The sequence below is a fragment of the Wasmannia auropunctata genome, unplaced genomic scaffold, assembly GCF_000956235.1.
Source record: "Wasmannia auropunctata unplaced genomic scaffold, wasmannia.A_1.0 LD335903.1, whole genome shotgun sequence".
In the NCBI taxonomy this organism is placed as follows: domain Eukaryota; kingdom Metazoa; phylum Arthropoda; class Insecta; order Hymenoptera; family Formicidae; genus Wasmannia; species Wasmannia auropunctata.
In genome coordinates this window covers 2,151,471-2,171,806 of record NW_012026987.1, presented here as the reverse complement: position 1 = coordinate 2,171,806, position 20,336 = coordinate 2,151,471, and the positions used below count along the sequence as shown (strand labels likewise).

General features: G+C 43.2%; 1 protein-coding gene across 1 annotated transcript; it reads right to left on the bottom strand.

The window, feature by feature from the left end:
- Nucleotides 1–610: 610 nt before the first annotated feature.
- On the bottom strand, nucleotides 611–19,938 carry LOC105455409 (protein FAM214A). The gene is made up of 9 exons (XM_011698710.1): nucleotides 18,599–19,938; nucleotides 9,607–9,824; nucleotides 8,888–9,111; nucleotides 8,355–8,577; nucleotides 8,080–8,248; nucleotides 5,381–7,967; nucleotides 4,760–5,081; nucleotides 4,363–4,562; nucleotides 611–4,035 (listed from the first exon to the last, which is right to left on the bottom strand). Exons 2-9 carry the CDS (start codon nucleotides 9,820–9,822, stop codon nucleotides 3,867–3,869), a joined length of 4,110 nt encoding a protein of 1,369 aa, XP_011697012.1. The 5' UTR covers nucleotides 9,823–9,824; nucleotides 18,599–19,938; the 3' UTR covers nucleotides 611–3,866.
- Between the last annotated feature and the right edge of the window lie 398 nt (nucleotides 19,939–20,336).

The following is a 20,336-nucleotide window of genomic DNA, read 5'->3' as shown; positions in this document are numbered from 1 at the left end:
GGGGTGTCTCATAATACTCTGTATACCTCCTCCCATGTTACATATCGTTTGATGTATTTGCTTATACTTCTCGAATAAACTTCGCTAACAAGATCTCGACCAAAAGCCAGAAAAATACAGCTGAAATATATCGGTTACAATCGCCGTAAGATGTGGTCGCCTGTGTGTTTCACTGCACGGGTGGCGCAAGAAAGTGATGATGGGCCTTGCAGCGGTCGTCGATGCCGCGATGACGAGAGTCATCGTTTATCGTTGGTACAACAGTACGGCGAATGTATATGTTGCGCGCACGAGGAGAGTCGAGCTGCTTTATATTTTGCCAAAGCGACGCAATATAACACCTGCCGTACGTATCAATTCTTCGCATCGCTAATCGAAACTCTCGTCGACGCGAGGACCGCACCGCGAGATGCCTCTTGCCACCCTACGTAAATTATATACAACAAACACGGCAGTGATATATATTTATATATTTACATATCCTTGCCATTCACTATATACGCTCTCTACACGGTATACTCGCTGCTCGCAATTTTATCTACGGATCCGAGCTCTATAATAGGATTTGTTCCTCGAATTAAATTTCAACGATCGATTTACCATGATAAACTTTTATCGTCTCGACACTCTACTTTATTTCTCAAAAAGAAAACATCGACAAAATGTATTTTAACAACGGTTACAGTCGTTCTCGTTAAACAAGAGGCGCGCGATATTGCTCTCGCCCTGTAGCGTTCTGTACAATGTATCTCCGTTTAAAACACGCGCATCTAGCTAATCGACCTGACGGAGTGCGAGAAAGTGCACAAATTTTATGTTCACCGGCCTATCGGATTAATAATATACGACGTTTCGGTCTCGATAAAAGAATTATGTGTATTAGGAAAAATAATTCGACTGCTGCAAATTCGTGATTCATTATATAATCGAAAATCATTCTAAAATCAAGATTTATTTCCTTCTTTTGTTGCTGATTTTACGAACGTAAGCGCGCAAATTACATAATATCACGACGTTTGCTATGAAAAAAAAAAATCGAAATTTCGATTGTAAAAAGTTCCTCAAAGAAAAAAGAAATTGATAAAATTTTTAAAATAGAGGACATGTAAAAATATCGAACACATGTTCGTAAAAGGTTTTGGAAACTGAAAAGAAAAATAATTGTGAAGGAATTTGTTTGATTAAAATCGTTTGTAAGGAAAGTATTCATTCCTCTAAAAAAAAAAGGACGAGACAAAATAAATATAAAATCAGTTAAGAAGGGAATATTGAAATAATTCTCTCTCTTTTAACCGAAATTAAATGTGCAGTTATTATGCTTTTGATTGCTATATGCGTATATACGATTATCCAATTGCTCCGCTAGAAAATAACAATTAAAAATAATCTCTCTCTTTATACGTACAGCGACTTCGTTTATATATCGCGATATCCTACAAAGTTAATTTATATTTCGAGGAGTGAAAGCTGCCTTTTCCTCTAATTGACGGTAAGAAAGACGCGGACGATAATGAAGCCTTGTTCTCTCACTTTCGACACACTTCAATTTCGTGCGAAATTCGATTTGATTAAAATTAACTAAAAACATTCACCGAACATTCGACACAGCAAACTCATGACGTGGACTTCATGACTTCCTTCATCCTTTGCGAGTATAAAGTAAAAGATGAACAATTCTATGAAGATTTTAAATGTTGCAATTTTTATAAATCGCAAGAAATTACTGTATTTAAATTATCAACATTACAAGAAAGATGATATATATTAATAATATATATATATTATCATATTTCATTGAAAGCTTACGTTGTGAGCTTATGACAAATTTTCTTTTTATCTTATTCTAGATTCCACCCCTGATATATTTGATACATAATTAAAAAGGATTGTGTTTGCTGGCATATTGTATTCTTCCTTCGCGAAGAAATTAATTTTAATTGCTTCATAAAGAAAAAAAAAAAAGACAGAAAGAAGTGACGAGTCGCGCCGTCATGAGCATCTTTGTAAACCATAAAGATAAGATACTCGCTGGTGAAAGATATATATCAGAGATAAGGCTCTCCCGATCATTCGCGTAATTCTCCCGCACGATTTACGTGGAGCATCTTTAGAAAAATAAAGGAAAACGCGAATTGCATCACGTTCGTTTGCTTTAAAACGGGCATATGTCTCAATCTTGCGGCTAATTAGTAAATTACGCACGGTTATATTTCTTCGCACGACGTATTAGTTGAATCGATTAAATCTATGACGTGTTTGCTATCCAGAAATAGTTATTCTGTAATAATAATAATTACTCTTTTTTTTTTTTATAGTCTATCAAAATATTCATCACAGTGCTACGGACACAAAGATTGTGTTCTGGTTTATGTATATATACATATATACGTGTAAATAATTATTTTTTTTTTTACTCCCGGGAAAAACCCACGAGTTCCGGTCGCTCGCGTTCATTCTCGCGTTTCGTCGAATCGCAAGGAAAAAAAAGAAAACAAAGCAATCACAATCACGCAAATCACAAAAATCACATTTCGTTTTTGTTTTTTCCGGGAAAAGAGAATTTTGATCTTCTTTTTCTCGGGCCTTTCTTTCTCCACGTCAGAAATTACAATGATTCACCGCGCGAAAACACGAAGTATACGCATGAATAACTTTGTACTCTTTCATTGCACATACCATTCAATCACACGTTTTGATCTTTCTCGATTTTATCCTCCATATCCGGGAACGCGAGACCGAATTCGTCGACGTTTTTCCACGCTCATATCACTTTTTTTTTTCGTTTAAACGTAGAGTGCTACACACACACAATGGCAGTATATATATATATCATCCTGCTTAAAAACTCTTTACTCAACTTACTCTCTACGCGTGACTATATTTACAGCAATAAGTTGAGAAAAATGGCCTCTCAACGAGATCGTCCAGCTTGCGATAAACTCCGTAAATTAAATGATTGCCGGTATGCACTATAGCAATAATTACAATAGATGCACAGGACAAAGAAAAATTTCCAAGTAAATTCCTAGTGTTGTAAGTTTCGAGTCGATTGAGTTTTCATTTTCATGATTATTAGACGCTAGATCGAAAATAGAAAGACTAATCGATTTAATTCAATAAAATTTTCGAATTATATAAATATAGTATATATATATAAATATATATATATCGCTATTATTACTATATAGAAACAAATTTATAACGAAAAACTGCGCGAAACTTATCCTATTGTATTTATATGCAGCATTCTATACTGCAAGCACGAACCACGGATCGAAATGAGACCGGGAGTGTAATCGCAATATTCGAGTCAATTTTACAAACCATTTATGTTGGAATTGTCAATATGCAAGAGTTAATTCTGTGCCGGGCGGCGCAAAAGGGGTCTGAATAATTTTGCAAAAGAAAAAAAAGAAAAAAAAATACATTGCGAATATAAATTATTCCAACATAAGCGGTTATAAATCCATCGTAATCTTACAAATTCCTCATTGTATTCTCGCACTTTTTCCGATTCTCCATCTCTTTTAACCCTTTGCGATCTAAAATAATTTAGAAAGAAATAATGTACCGCGATAATCTTGCGAACTACGTTTATCATCTTAATATTATTATAATTAACATAATTAACTTATATCCACTACTGCCGGTGACAAATTATAATAAATTACAACATCTAAATTGTTTTTCTTTTTTTTATGCTTAGCGTTAAGAAATTGTCCATATCGTCAACCGCAAAGGGTTAAAAGAACAAAAATTGATTTCTAATTTGATCTTATTCGATCATTTGTCGATCACAGTTCGACTTGAAAGGGACTGGGCGGGCGGAACGATTGGCAGCAGCCCCATGGAAAGTACCACGTGGCTCAGCACCTTGGCGAAAATTTCGGATTTGTAGGACCGTGGATGTAACTCCTGAGTTCTTTCGGCGATTCCGAGCCCAAGTCCGACGCCGTGTCTACATCCGACTTCCGACAGATGATCATACGGATGTCCGTATGCAGGTAAATTCGACCTGACTTGCTGGACATAAATCTAGAAGAAAAATTCAGTGCGTTCAGTCTGTTAGTTCTTTCCAAGTTCATTTCTAAAGCTATTCCTGGCATACGCATAAAAGCCTAATTAAATATATATAAATTTTTCAATTCTTTAAAATTTACAATTGACAATCTTATTTAATGTATAATTATTTAATGTATAATTTAGGCATAAAAGCCAATTAAATATATATCAATTTTTCAATTCTTTAAAATTTGCAATTGGCAATCTTATGGAATGTATAACTTATACGTTGGCTCGCAATAGCCTGACTACTCATACGATCTATTTTTAAAACACTATTTAGATACAAACGGCACATACCTAAGGTGAACGAGGTAGCGTAGTGTTTTGTCCCGCAGTGTTCTTTGACGTAAAAAAGTATGAGATCGCGGCGGCATATCGGTAAGGTCGTACAATACTACGAACATCTTAACGACTGTACCCAACGGATTCAGAAGAGTCACTTGAACGGTGCCACTTCTCGGTACCTGATAGCCCTTTTTCTCGAGATTAATATGAGCCTGTAAAATTATAATAATAAAATAAATCATCACCATCAGCACGAAAGAAAAGAAGAAATCCGTTATATTTTAATTGTTATCGAACAATTATTTACTACCGTCGGTAGTTTATATCGGTGAAAAAAAAAACGTAAACTATTAAAAACGTGACTTTAAGATACATTATTGCAATCGATTTTTTGTTTGGAAAAACGTACAAGGTATGGTGTGGAGACTTTATCGTTGTCACCGAGCGTGTAGAAAAACACAGTGACTGGAAGCTTCTGATGTTTCGGGCAGAAGGAACCGCTGGCCCCGAGTTCCGCTGTGAAACCGTGAACCGTGGACACCGGTTCGAGTCTACCGTTCAACGCCGATTCCTCGAAGCTGCCTAGAAGAGCATGACTCTGTGGTCGGTGGCGGGAGCTTGAGCGCCTTTTAGGTGTCTCTTCGCCTTCACCGATGATTTCCGCATCGCGATCGGTTTCTTCCAGCGAGACTGCGCCCGGACTCGGTGGTGTATTTAATTCGAATAACGCGCTAAAAACGTGAAATATTTATTTTAGAGGAAAAAATCGATGTTAATTCGAGGGCATCAATAAAAAATATTGTAACTCTTAATCTTCGACACTTTCAATTATAGTTACTTTCCATTTTTATATCATTCGAAGAAATAATTAATATCTTTGTTTCGCTATAACTTTCAAATAAAAAAACTCTCAAGAAGAAAATTATTATACAAAAATAACTCATCTAAAAAATTATATATAATATTATAAATATAATACTATTCATTGATGCCGCTCAATTATTGTATCGTTATCTGCTGAACTTCGTACTTTCTCTTAGAGGAGACGGAATTCAAGCTGCTGTCATAATCGAAGCAACAGCTGCCCCTCCTCAATGGCGCTGGACTAGAGGTCAACGGCAAGCCAGTCCTGCTATGGAATACCATCGACGCCGCGTTCTCCAGGGATCTGCGGAATCTCTCCTGCTCGAGCGCAGACGGCACGCTCTTGTCGACCGCTTCGTCGTCTCCCGTCTCCGAGATACTGTCCTTGTAATTGTTGCTTCGTAGCTTGGAAGACGAATGTCCGCTCTGCGGATTAGTCGGAGTGATCAAATTGTTCTTCTGAAGGGCAGCTATGTCCTTCGCGTTCTCGTCTTGCTCTTTACTCTCGAGAGGTTCCTCCTTATCTTCGAGTAGCAGCCTCTCGCAATGATTCTGCTGGTTGTTTAGGCCCTCGGTGTCGCATTCGCGATCATTATTATTTGTACTATGCGTATTGCGTGGCTTTTGATGTGCGTCTTTTGTACTGAACGTCGCAGCATCCTCCTTCTCCTCGGTGGCCACCGGGAAGTTCGCGAAATCGATTCGCCGTTTCGTCTTGCTGTACCTCGCGCTATGCAGATTCGGTTGTTCGTTGTTGTAGCGAAACGACGCCGCGTTGAAGCGCTGCGGCAGCGTAGGACTCGGCGAAGTAGTCTCCGGCGAGGAGGAACTCTCCTCCCCTATCAAAGCGATCCTCTTGTCCACTTCTTTCTTAAACATCTGCCGGAGCCGATGGAATCTCTTATTCAGCGGCAAAGATTTCTCGTCGCCGGACGAGATTGTTCTGTGGTCCTGCTGGTCGAGCTTCTCAGTGCTCGAAAAGTGAGAATCCTCTTCGCTACTGTCATCGTCAATACTAGTCGTCGACCTCGGTCTGGTCCCGTTTGATGAAATATCTGACAGATCCTTACGGTCCTTGCTGGTCCGCAGAATAGCTCCGAGCAGCACGTCAGCTTTAGTTGAAACATTCCGCAAACGATCCGCGTCCTCGCTCGCATGTGTTTTCGCCTGCGGATCCTCGTTTAACTTGTTAGCGCTTTCGGCGAGTTTCGAGCGCGCGGGCCGATAAACATTCTTGTCGTAGTAGACCCGATCCAGAGGGCTTGGCTGTTCCTCCGGTACCTGATGATCTATCTTTTTGCACAACCCACGGCTGCAATCCTCGCAAGATTTAAGTGTACGAAATCGAACCGTTCCAACGTGGCGACTTGTCGAATTACTCCGAACTATCCCCTCCTCCCAACTCGTGCATCTTGCTGTAATCTTCTCTGCCGCGTCGTCGCTGCCTCTTTCGGATCGCTCTCCGCGTTTCCTCACATTCTTAACGGTGGCCCTTCTACGTCCCGACGGTGTCCTCGCACGCAGTACCGCTAACACTTCGTCGACCTCCCGCTGACTCAATTCGAGATTGCAATTCTTGAACTTGATCTCGTTGGTGCTTTGTTCCGGCTGTTTCAGGCTGTTCTCGTTCTTCATTTTGTTGACGTCAACGTAGCCCTTCGTCGCCGCGACGCCTAAAACTCTTCCAGGTACTTTGCTGAACCAGTCCAGTAATCCTCCTTCTTCCCGCTTCTCCTTCTCGTCCGGAACCGACAATTTCCACATTAAATGATTCAAGTCCGGCTTCCCAGTTTTTCTCTGACCGCTCTTGATACTATCTTCCTTGTTAATCTCCAATGCGTCTTGGCCGGCCGATACTTGCGCTTCTGCGACAATCTTGTGAACATTTTTCGGATAACTCTGATGTACGATACAAGCGGAATTGTCCATCATTTTTTGTGCCCATTTATCGAACGTCGAAGGTCCGGGATTTGATTCGTGGAAGGGATTGGGCTGAGCGTAGGGATTGATCGGAGCATGATTGGATGTGACGGCCGGCGGCTTGTAATTTTTTTCGGAATCGTTAAAACGAGCCTCCTTTGCACCGCGAAAGCTTTGAAACTTACTATTCATATTGCTATTCTGCCAAGAGGAGACGAAGGACCAACTCGTGGGTGTGAAAGGACTAAGATTGTGCAATATCCCACCACTCTTTGCCGCGGATATGATATCCGAAGAGGCACCGGGTTCTCTTCCAAAATTAGCCGAGTTCTTAGCGGGACTGTTGTAGCCTTCTTCGATCCGATCGACGTTCTTTGAGTTGGTCATCTCCGCAACTTCTGTCATCGTGTGCTTGCAACGTTTCTCCAAATTGCCTTCGAGTTCCTCGATCTTCAGATGTATCTTGAAGCAACGTTCGAGATCCGAATTCCGATTGTTATGTGTCCTCACCTCGTTCTTATTCTCTAATTTATTCTGGAGAGTCCTCATGACGCTACGATTGTTGTTTGCCATCTCGGCGGAGCCTCTCATTAAACTCGAGCTGGTGTTGTCCCTTATCTCCTGCGGGGCGTATTCTTGAACGGACGGCAACGGTGCCGGTTGCGAGATCACGCAAGGACTCTCCGCCGGACCACAGGGAAGCGATCGACGACGCTTCCGTTCGCCATTAGATCTGATGGTAGGCGACAAAGGGGACGCGTCCTCTTCTTCGCAACGACAGTCATGCTTGCCAGATTTGTTACAAGTGGTTTGCAGTCTGTCGTCCACGAGAACTATTGAAAAAAGCGATATATATTTGGCTTATGTATATCGAATAAAATCCTTCTGAATAAAGGTAAACACGATAATTATGGATTTTCACGATTTTCAATATTAATTTATTACCAGGTAAGACGAGACCCTCTGGATTTTGACCGCTGCCAGATCCCATCGGCGTACTTTTGGTGGGCGTTAACGCCCTCGCGATATCCTCCTCGTCTTTTTCCTTTTTCGGGTGCAACGAGCACGTGAGTATGGGCACCTCCTCCATCCGCGGCAGTGCCCACATCGTCACCTAAAACGAGAATTTATGCCAATAATTAGATCGATGTCAATTTAATTTTATCAGTTGTATAAACGATTTGCATAAATTTGTGATACAATCTTATAATTTTACGTACCTTGATGGAATTTCCGTCGCCATTACCAGCCAGAGGAAAGGTATGCTCCACCGACGTCTCTCGGAACTTGCTGAGATTATCCTCATTGTGCGATACGATCCGGGTGGCTATGTAGCTCGGCTCCGCGCCGTTGCTGCGTGACCACCACGCTGCAACCTGGCTGAAGTGTAACCGCGAACGCACTGCTTGGTATAATCCTTGGAAATTCATTGGCTCTTGACTCCTGAAAACAACCGAATATAGGTATGATATAAAAAAAAACTTGTAGATAAATTTAGAAATGTCATTAAAACTCAGAGACTCAAAAAAATCAAATTGAAGAAATGAAGGCAAGTTAATTCCAGAATAAATAAATAAAATCAAGATTAAAATACACGTATCTCGTGTGTTTTTCCGATATCTTCTTGGATTCGTATTTAAGATTGATCAACCTTGGGATCTTTATCTGTGACTGATACTTGCCTTCACTTCTTAATTTTTATTTTGCAACTGGAATCGCCTGGCGATACAGAATGAAATAAAGCGCGACTTACTTGCTCGGGACAACGCAGATACACCAGTACTCCAGTAACATCTCCGAAGAGCATTTCTGCCATGGTGAAATGGGTAAGGACGGCACGGGGTATACGGGATATTTGCAGGTGGACTTTGTCAAACCACACGGACAATCGCTGCACAAAAGCACCTCCACGCACAGGTACGATCCAATAGCGAGGCGTTCCGTGATGTCTTGAATTAGTACTCGATATCGATTGCACTTGAAAAATTAAAGAAAAAAATGTAGACGACAATATTTTCGTACAAAAGATAAGAAAAATGTGATAAATCGTCTTTATTGTGTAACATGTACAGTAATCATGCCATAGTTTCTGCAAAAAATATTTTTTCATAAATGATGAATATATGTTATCATTTTTAAAAACCAAATTCCAGATTTTTTAATAAAAAAAAAAGTAAATTTTATAATTTGTACATTTTTCATGAATTTTGATTTCTGTAACGTTTTTTATTATTTAATCATTAAAAAGTTTGCATACAAATATATATAATTATCTAATCTAATATCTTTACTCATGTGTTATCTTTGTTCATATATAGCATTTCAACATTGTTGTATAAAAATTAAGATTGTCCCGTTTAATTGTGGTAGATTCAACGAATTTCTTGGCTTGTATATACCGCTGGCAAAGCTGCGCAAAAGTAGGTCGCTTAGGAACAACGGAGAGTAACGGGGACACCATATGTTACGTACCAGATAGTTGTTCTCCTCGCACACGTGGTCGTTCGGTACCGCCTGCATAGGCGGTGCGCAGTGTGGGCCCTCTTTGTAGCCACGCGGAGGGCCCTGGATTCTCCCTTCGCACACAAGGACTCCAAGGGCTCGAAACACACTAAGAATACCACCCCGACCGCCAGCCCCATTCGGGCTGGAGGTGCCTCCTCCCGTCACTGCGCCTAGGCAGTGCATACCTGTAATACAAGAAGCACCGATGTTGATCACATCCGTGAACCATCACGAAAGAAAGTCTGCAGATTAGTTAACCGAGATACTATAGGTGCGATAAATCGAAAAGTAAATCGATAAAGCGATTAAAAAAAAATTGAGAGATTAAAAATAAACAAAATTTAAGAAAAGTACAGATTGGAAATGAAATTTAACAGTAAACAAATATTCTGACACATTTATATTAATTGTATTTTTCTTGAAAAGTACGAAAGTCATCTATATAATATGCTACTACGTCCAATTTCTTCATTGTTTTCTCCCAATTAGAGCCAATCAGACTGATTGTGAGTTAATTAAATCTCTCTTCCTTTATCTGTACTATTCGAGATTAGCCTTTGTTTAAACGGAATTTTAATTCAAACATTGTGATTATCGAAGTATCCAAAAACTAAAAATTAAAAATTTGCAGGAAAAGATGACAAATATATCTTTTAAAAATTCACTCTAAATTGCTCAAAAAAATTGAAGGAAGAAAATCGACAAAGAGAAATTGCTTTATACCATCCCGACATACATTAAAATTATTTTTAATAAAAATTAAAAAAAAGAAAACGATAAATGTAGTAAATGTCGCATAAGTGTGACAAATAACAATGCCAAAGTGCAGGCACTCCTGCAAAATGGGACGTAAGCACGAGAATTTTTATAAAATCGGCCCCTCCGAATGTCGTCGTTCTCGGAAGCTCATCGCCGAGCGATCGGGGATCGCTTTGCGATCTGGGAGTACGCGTCGTACGGGCCAACGTGCTCGAGACGGCTCGTAGGAGCCTCCTGGATTTTTGTCGTCCCTTTAAATTTGTTGTTGTGTCACGTCCGCAGGACTGGTTATAGCCACCGCGCGTAGAGCACGTGATGAAAGAAAACAAGGTGCAGTTCGCGGCCTGCCGCGGCGGGTTACAGGTTTCCTGAACGGTTAGTACAACATCGGTAGGGCCAACGCGACTCGTGCATCGCCGATTCGCAAGTTTTCGCTGACGATCCTGATGAGTGGACGTTTAACGCTTTTTTTTTTAAGCGACACACATTTAAATCGCGGGAATGAAAACTGCAAACTCGACGAGTTCGAATTTCGAATGCTGCGTACAAGAAAAACGAGACCGTTCTTATCATCGTGAAACCCATTTTCTCGTTTTAGAATATTCCCGGTAACCGAAGTAAAAATAAAAAGAAAACAATGCTGATTAAATTCGTAGAAAGAGTTTCCGATTATAACATTTTTTTTTTGCATGAAAACTAGCCGCACTAACGATACGTCCCTGTTCGTGAGCTTCTAGCTGTAGTCTCAGCAAGGCACACACAGACATTTTTATGCTAATAATACTGTGATGCAACGCGCGGTTTAATGGGCAGAAATCCTTTAATTTATGATGAGATAATGCAATTGCGTAGATTACGAGTCGAACAACTCCAATAGACCTTTGTCCTTTAGTTGTCCAAAAATACCACTGTCTCGGTTTCGACTAATCACGATATTATTGCGAGTGTATTATTGCCGATTAAATAGCCAATTTCATCGATTGATTATCAATTACATTTCTGTATCGTTCCGACAAACAAGATAAATATGTTTCCTGTTGCAGATGATAATGTTTGCCGAAGTGTAGCAACGCGCAATCACGTTTCATCATTCGTGTAGAAAAAAAAGGATTAGCACGCGCAAGGAGAAGTATAATGAACAAAAGGAGCACGAGAACGGAATAATTCCCCGTCCCCGTAATTAATCCCTGCAGGCTACGTCCCTGCGTAGTCACGAGAAATTGTTAACTCAGGCAAGTGAGGCCGCCTTCGATTTTCGACGAGCCGCACGTTTATTGGGGAAACGAACGAAAGGCGATGGTCTCGGGCGAGCGGGCGAAAGAAAATTATTCAGCGTATCGTGGAGCGTGCACGCGATCGAACGGGTCGCGAGAGCGCTTAACGTTACGTTACATAAACGGAAAGCTAGCACACGAGCGGAAACTCGAGGTCTCTTAATATCCACTCTCGCTGCCCACGTTACGTCAGCGAGACACCCGCCAGCCGTCCGGCTGTCTCGCCGTGATTTTTCGTCTTTTCAATCTTATCGAACGAAAGACAAAACGAGGGGCTATATACGCGCGCGCGGCAATGCGACATCCCGATCACGCACAAAAGTCCCCTGCGATTATGATGAAACAAGCTCACATGAGCATTCGCTTCGCCCGAACGAGATCCAAATTTTCAGTAATTATTTCGCAATTAAAAGATAACTTTAATTCGTTGGTATTCGCACATCGTGTGCCTGTTTAACGTTTGCGCAACGCAGTATAATGAATATAAATATCGATGAGGGATATTAGCATACATAAGAACGAATAATTTCGTTTCGATATCTCATTAATTTGCACAACTTAAGAGTCAACGGCGAACAATGGATGAACGTAGGCGACACGGCGCTCACATTCGTTCCTGGGCACGCTCGCGCGCAGGAGGGAGGCCTGGTCGGGTAGCGGGAGGTGGGGGCGACGGCGTGTATCGATGGCGTCGTCAGCTGAGCGCACCGCTCACAGCTGGGCGCGAGCGACGCTGTCGCCGAACAGCTGATCGCGTCGCCGCGCTGTCAGAACATGGCGAGCCAGCGCGCACTGCGGATCCCTGCGAGAAACGTTACCGTCCATTTTCAGCTCGCGCTGACCACGGGCCCATGCGATCCCCAGGGCCGTACAGGGTACACCAGGATACGCGTTTCACGCGTTGAGCATTTAATATACGTTACGTGGACGCTGCACGAGAGTTTAGCCTCGTTTATGAGTCAGAAGTCGATGAATCACGCACGCGCGGGTTAGGTCTTAATTCTGATTCAGGGAGCCTATGCGAGATCTTTGCCGAAGAAAACGATTATTCAGCCACGAGAAGCGGAACTTGAGGCAAGCCTCTTCGTCTGAGTTCTTCCTCCGAATCGAGATACGACTGTTATAAATGCAAATAGACGCGATTACAAAAAAATGCAAATAGGAAAGATACAAAAACGTCAAATGTTAAATTAATTCTTAAGATTCATCCGCGTTAAATGTATCGCGTTTCTAATTTAAGATTTTAAATTTCATTCGAATTTCTCGGCAACAGGGATTATCCTTTGAACTAGGTATATTATCTATTTTGAACGTGCAAGCGATGTTCACGCTTGCAGATGCGGATAACGAAGGCGTTAAAGGTTCTCTCGGCTTTGTATGAAGACACGTCATACATAATCATTCCGTCATCTTCATTTACCTCTCCGTGTGGTAGTTTGAACGATAAAGGGCAGAATACGAAAGTTCGAAAAAAAAAAATAGAACGCAGCAAAGAGACGTGACTCGCATGCACGTGTTAATAACGTGTTAATGACGTGTGTAACGAAATTCCTTTTCGTTTAGCTGAGCTCGCGCAATTTATATCCGTTACATTTCTGTCTGTATCGAATCTTTCGATAGAAAAGAAATTATGATAATCAAACGAGTTAGGTTTGTTTGAAATAACGCGCAATGTGTACGTCGATCTTGTCCGTTCTTCGACTGGCAAAGGAACGCTTTCAAGACTGCCCAGAAATAAACTCACTCTTCCGGTAGGTTTGTCGGCATTTACGATGGCGAAACACGGCACTATCGACAAGAATATCGTGCGTATTCGCGGCGTGCATTTAACCCTTGAAGATAAAAAAACCTCGTCACTATTTAAGTCGCATTTAAGTTTTGTGATCCTCGGTATCAGATTACACGCGAGGAAATTTTTCAAACAGATTTCACAGATCAAATGTTTGGACTTGTAATGATTCGTGTGATATTTTCAAGATCAACGTTTTCATAAAGAAATTTTCCTTGTAGGAAAAATGTAATAATCACCGTTCGACTTGACCTTTAGCTTTAATATCTGCGCGTGGTAAGTCGACTAATCGTAACCGATTACAGTTGCGTTCTACGGCCAGTTTCCTGCTTACGGAATTCAAGTAAAATCGATGTCTTTCTAGCTAGGTCACCTAAAAAAAATCCGGAGCGCCTATCTACCGGGCGTTCCGCATTTTACGAGCGAACGAGAGCTCGAAACTGGGTCGACTGGCCCAAGTAGTGAGGGGGAGCACGGTTTCCGGGCGAAGCTATGTCCCGATAGTTAGAAAGACGAGTATAATGATGTAAGTAATTTCTCTTGCAAAATGCAAGGCTTTCAAGAAAATTCTAGATGAAATTACGAATTTTCTCTTGAGGTTTACAAAGAATAAATTTATTATTGCACGGAGTAAGACGTCTGATTATAAGAATAAAATTGAATAAGAGAGGACTCGTTTGTGAAAGATCTTAAATGGGAATATTCAGGTCGATATACAAGTCTGCAAAATGCAGCTTGGCTGCCTCGTGCTGTCCCGAGTATATCCTTATTCAATTGTAAAAAATTACAGCGATATTCCGTGACGTAAATACGGTAAGCGGCGTACAGGACTTGAACGCGAAACTTGAAATAGATATTTTGTTCGATTCCAGTTGTTTAGTAACGCGGCGACTTAATAAAAACAAAAAAAACACCCGTGCACCGGTGAAAGCGAGTTTCGATGGTTCGGGGGAGAGAAAGGAATCATTGATCTGATTTCTTTCGCAAGAGCTGCTAGATGGATATATTTTATAAGACAATTCACCTTCCGCGAGAAACACCTCTTTCCGTAACAAGATCAGCTGTGTCAAATATAAATTTTACGCGAACAAATACAAAAATTAGCTACTACTTTTATTCCGCATACGCCTATATCTTAAGCTTCACGTCTTTGTATTCAAGAAAGATTAAACTCTCGCACATTGCTACTTTGCGTTTCCTATACTATCTTTCCTGATTAAGCTTCGTCGCTCGCGCACGAGATGCGGAGAACACATCTTCGGCTTCGAATAAAGGTTTCTGTCTGCAAAGGCAGGGCAAACCGAGGCCGGGGAGGGTAACGAGGTCAACGGGTGGGAAGCAGTGGGTGCAGATCTAGGTTACCTGTATATTATGCAACCAACACTACTGTAATTTCATGATTGCGCGTGGTAACACATGCCTACGTGCGCAGAGTGCGCAGCACGGAGAGACGACTACGAAAGTAATTGTATATGCGTTTCGACGATAACGACGGTTGTATTCGGTCGGCAACAGAGAAATAATCACGTCGCCTTAAATCAATTCCTTTTACAAAAATTCCCCCTCCGGGTGATCTCTCGCTGTTCGTCGGAGCAAAGAAATCTACTCTAGAATTACGAGGGAGAAGGGTAATAAATCTATAGTTCAATTATCTAATCTGTGCGCGGAACGTCCTACAATTCACCGAGTGTTCTCTCAACTAGCTTCTATATACAGTACGATTCGATTGCTCCTTAGCAACAACGCCGAAGGCGATACATCGTATCTTTTCGATCTTTAACATTGCACAACTTGCACACAGCTGAGTTTTACACTTAAAATCTCAACGAGCGCGTACGCGCTCTTCTTCGTATGCAATCTCGCGCTCGTCAGATTTCAGATAAAGAACTCCGCATTCGCGGCGCGGCAATTATTCGACAATTATACAAGTGCCCCGGTATATATTTTCACGAAAAACTCGCGCGTGCCAAGAGGTAGGTTAGGTATATACGTACAGTGAAAGCAATAACGCCACGAAAGGAGGCCAGTGTTTTCGGAGTATCTCATATACGTGTATATTTCTGTGTTCGCTACCGCGCGTCTCCTGATATCGCGGGGCCTTACGTAATGTGTAAAAGACCGAGGACAGGAGTGAGAGAGAGAGAGAGAGAGACCGTGGAGCGCGTTTCCTAGCGCGTGCAGCCTTGTCGAGGGACGACGACGACGACGGTGCAACGCGCTGCACCTTCGGCCGCGGATCGCCTATAAGCGAACCTCGTATTTATAGGCACTCGCCACCAAGGCCGATTCGCAATTTTAACTCACGTGGACACGCGCGAGATCTCGGATTTCTCGCGTGACGCTTCTTTTTTTTTTTCTTCGTTTCTTCAACGCCCTGAGAACAACCAGCCATTACTGTTATCGACGCTATACAGTTAACAGTAGTAGGCCATCCTAAGCAGAAAGTGGCACGGATCTGGGCCTACAGGAGTTAAGAATTCTATCGCGTTTTTGTACGTGCGTAACGTTCGGTGGAAAAATGTCCAAGTAGATCGAGCGATTGCGAATTGCGCAAAGAGACGCGCGTCAATTAGACCTCGCACATGAAATCAGTGTGGCACGCGCCGAAATTAAATCTCTGTATATTCATATATATAGCTACACAGCGTTATAAAGCTATAAAAGCTGCTGGTGATACATTATTCATGCGCATACACGAAACTTTGCACTTTCGGTTCCATTCGCGCGGAGACGTGTGCGAATTTTTGAATGTTTACACAACTCATCCGATATCTCCTCTCCGAGCATACGCGAGATAACTCTATATACACAAGTTTATTTTTCAAAGTTGAAGATAATCCCGAACCTGCATGAAAGCGGCGAGACTAACGGATCTCATCTCCTGCCGAGAGAGTCTTCTTCTCCCTTTCGCGAGACCGAAACCTCCACTCCTTGGGATTCGCGTGAAGAACGATCGAAGGGGGAACAAAACCAACCGTGCACCGCGGGCGTCACCTTGAATTTTTTTAGGTAGACATCCAAAACAGCTGGGTTCAACGAACGGCTGAGACGACGCCCCCGTGTTGTTTTGACACGGCTCGAGCCAGAGGGGAGAAAGAGGGATGCACTCTCTTCTCCCGACTGCATAGCCATAAAAGTTCAAGAGGCTTAAAAGACCGAGAAAGAGAAAGAGAGCAACGAGCTCCCGAATTGTAGTTTATTTGCCAAACAACTCGATAAAACTACTAAACAGGCACTGAGCGTTATGTAACTTTTTTCCTAGAGCGGAAACGTGAAAAGTGAAAATTTTAAAGATGATGGAAAAAAAATCTTCCGTCGTAGGAAAAAAGTTACATGATCGCTACTCAGGTACTGCGATTTCAACTTTATATAGGCACATCACAGAAACAAAGAGATCGATCGACGTTCTTAAAAATTCTAGCTTATAAAACGCTATTCGCTCTCTTACACAATGGAAGGTACAATTCCGTTGATTTGTAATGTGAATAATTAAAGCGAACGCTTTTTTTCTGTTGTCTCATAGTCGATTATAATAATGTTTTGTGAAATATCGTCTCGAGTGTATGTTAATAGGCATTATCAAAGCGCAAGCACTTTATCATCGTTCCAAGAAAGTGATTTAGTCGACCGAAATAGACCTAACGATGTAAACAGTTTAATCGAATCTTGCTTTTTAAATAATTTCATTTTGCGTGAACGATATAAATTAAAAAAAAAACACCCAAAAAAAAGAGCAGGATTTACGTTTCAGTAATTTTCGAGTGTTAGCAAATAAAAAAAATCAGCTCTTGAAAACATTTATAAAATTCACTGTGAACGCCAATTTCGCCTTTGACGTCGGTGAGAGGCGCACAAGGGGGCGCGAAAAATGCGCTCGAAAAATTCCATTAGTAGCAAAAGGGAAGTAACGAACAAAGGTTTGTTTGATCATCGGAGAATGTATATACAAATGTTCCAGTTCTTTAAACGCCGCTACTAAATTCGATTCTCAGCATAACACAAAGAGGGTTCGAGTACGTTTCATATTCTTCTCACGCTAGAAATGTGCTATCGTATAAGGGTAGAAGGGTTAAAATACGCGCTATCCCTTTCTCTCTCCTTTCTCCGCTCTATTCTCCCTCTCTCTCTCTCTCTCTACTCTGCTCGCCATCCACCAGCGAAATCCAGCGTCGAGAAACCAAAGCCGAAGGAGGGCACTGCCGAGGGGACAAATAACAATCAGCCGTCAGGCTAGAGCGCTGAGCGGACAAAGGTATCCCCACCTAGCTGTCACGAACAGCTGGAACACGACGCCCTGGCATGTCTGGAAATGTCCAGAACGTGACCCAACGCCTGTATTTGTCGGACGTTCCGAGACATGCACAATTTCTTTTTTGTTTGCATCAGCCAATGATTAAGGTCTCTCTAGAAAGGATCATCGAGAGGAACGGAGTCTAAAAGAGAAAGTCTTCCGTGCGGAGATTACCTCGAAGCTTCGGAACTGGACAAAAGAAACATTATGTACCTAACGCGTTTTGAGTTTGGAAGAATTTAAAGAACGCGTCGTCGTTCAAAAAAACGAATCTTCTTACAATCAGACACGAAATCCGTCGCGTGCGAAAACGTAAAATGATGCGAGCGTGCGGCGTGTATATGTGTGTGTGTATGTGTGTTGCAAATGCGCGTCGATTGGCACAAATTTCGCCGTGCGATACGTCGACTGCGCCCCGTGCAACGTCTCAACGTTTCCATCGAGGAGCACTTGCACGTCAACGCTTACGCGTACGTGTATACGGCTTCTGTACGGGAGCGATAGGGCTGCGTTCCGCGCGATCGAGTCCGGGGGGGTAATCGACGACGACGATTTCGGTCGCGAGGAAACGCTTTCTCTTAAGAGAGCGCCCTCGCTCTCGTATATCGAGGAACGGGAATGGGGACGAGAACGGGTGAAACAACAAGCGCGCTGTCACACGTATACCTACACGCGTGCGGGAGAAAGAGAGAGAGAGAGGGAGAGAGGGAGAAAGAACAGATGGGAGAGTCGCGCGACGACGACGACGAGACCACGGCGACGAGGACAATGACAACGGCAATGATGACGACGATGACAAAGGCGATGACGATGACAATGGTGAAATTTGTACAAGCTCGTATTTACCGATTCGTAGCGCTCACGCGAGTCTGCTCACGATCCCACCGACGAGCCTGGAGTCGTTCCCGTGGGTCAAATAATCCCGTCGACGGGCCCCATGGCAGCCGACCGTCGGCGCAGCGTCGCGCGGATGATGACAACGACGACGACAGCCGATCTCCTCCTCCTCCTCCTCCTCCTCGTCGACGTGAAGAGGGACGCGCTACTCGAACGAGCCGCTGTGCGACGCGAAACGAAACGCCAGACGAGAAACGCGCACGGAGAGACGGAACGCACGGGGGCGGCGGAAGGGGAAGAAGAACAGAGAACGCGGCCACGGACTCGCGCACGCGACCCGCTCGATGGTCTGTTGCCAACTGGCTTGACCCCGCTAGACTAGACGCGCAGAGACCCCGCGCGCCGCGAACGGCGTGCAGTATCGGTTGCGGATGCGCGACTGATAGCTGCCAACCTACCGGCGGCGCTCTGGAACTGCGGCCGCTCTCTTTCTCTCTCTCTTCTCGAACGGGACGCTCCGACGGGCCGTCTCGAGAATCCCCCCGAGAGACGCACGCGTCGAGACGAAAGGATAAAATCCGGACGCGATCCCGCACGTTTTGTATATATTTCCGAATTTACAATTACGTATAGCGAAGAAAGCCGAGTACCATCAGCTGATATGACGATTCGGAGGTTATATATGTATTCGGAATTAATGAAAAGATTGTGAGGTGAGTAAGCGCGATCATCCAGCTGTTCTACATCCAAAAGGGATAGATGAAGGGGAAGGGGGAGCTCGCAGTCGGAACTGACCTGGACAATCGATCAGCGTGTCCACTGGCTTCGATGTTCTATTATTAAATTTCTTATTGTACAATTATTCAGATATCGGGGCGTACTTATATAAAATATATATGTGTATCATTAAAAAAAAATCACATTTTACATTGAACAGGTAATCTACCCAATTTGTCGTCTAACCTAACTTAACCTGACAGCGTGACGACAATGCGCGATTAAATAATGTGCGCTTCATAAAATATTAATAATCATCACTTAAGTTTACATCACTTCTTTTGATTTCATGGTAAGAATATAAATGTCACACGCTGTTCGACGGATAAACGATAAACAGATATATGTTTAATCGACGGTACACGATCCTCGATAAATTGTGTCGCGATAATTAAATTGTCCCATGAAATAAAATTAATAGATTCGGAGGTGGAGAAATACAAAGAAAATCCAATCGAGACAAGCGGGTCGGGGCAAAAACTCTGAGAAACTCTCTCGGGATTGATTGGAAATTGGACCGAAAAGTCGTATCTTAACCCCACTTGAATAATTCTCGCGTCACACGGCGCTGACCGTCGCGTCGCGCCACGGCTCGTCGCGGCACTTTCAGGAACTGCTTAGCACGGTCGACGGTGATTGGCCGAGTCGGGCGGCCATCGCAGCGCCGCGAGTGCGCGCGGCCGCGGCGGACCGCGTTTGATTTCTCGGCGAATTTATCGGCTGCGTGGAGGAAGTGCGGAGAAAAATTGGCGGAAAACGGGCGACGCGCCCGAACGCCGCGGCGGCACGCGGGCACGATGGGGCGCGTCGCCGCGCGCGGCCGACCCGCCCGCGTATTTCCCGCGACGAGCGTTCTCGCGTCGTCGGGAGAAACGGTTACGCGATCGCCGCGAGTAGCGGCGGCGGCGCCGCGCGGCCTCCCGTCGCGGCGCCCCGCGGATTTTTCCTGGACCCGCGCGCGAGATTTTAT

Excerpts from the sequence above, each read along its gene's own strand:
- LOC105455409 (XM_011698710.1), bottom strand. The coding sequence starts at position 9,822 with ATGCACTGCCTAGGCGCAGTGACGGGAGGAGGCACCTCCAGCCCGAAT. Across the intron at positions 8,578-8,887 it reads ATCTGCGTTGTCCCGAGCAA|GAGTCAAGAGCCAATGAATT; the intron begins GTAAGTCGCGCT and ends GGTTGTTTTCAG. Across the intron at positions 8,249-8,354 it reads GCGACGGAAATTCCATCAAG|GTGACGATGTGGGCACTGCC; the intron begins GTACGTAAAATT and ends TTCTCGTTTTAG.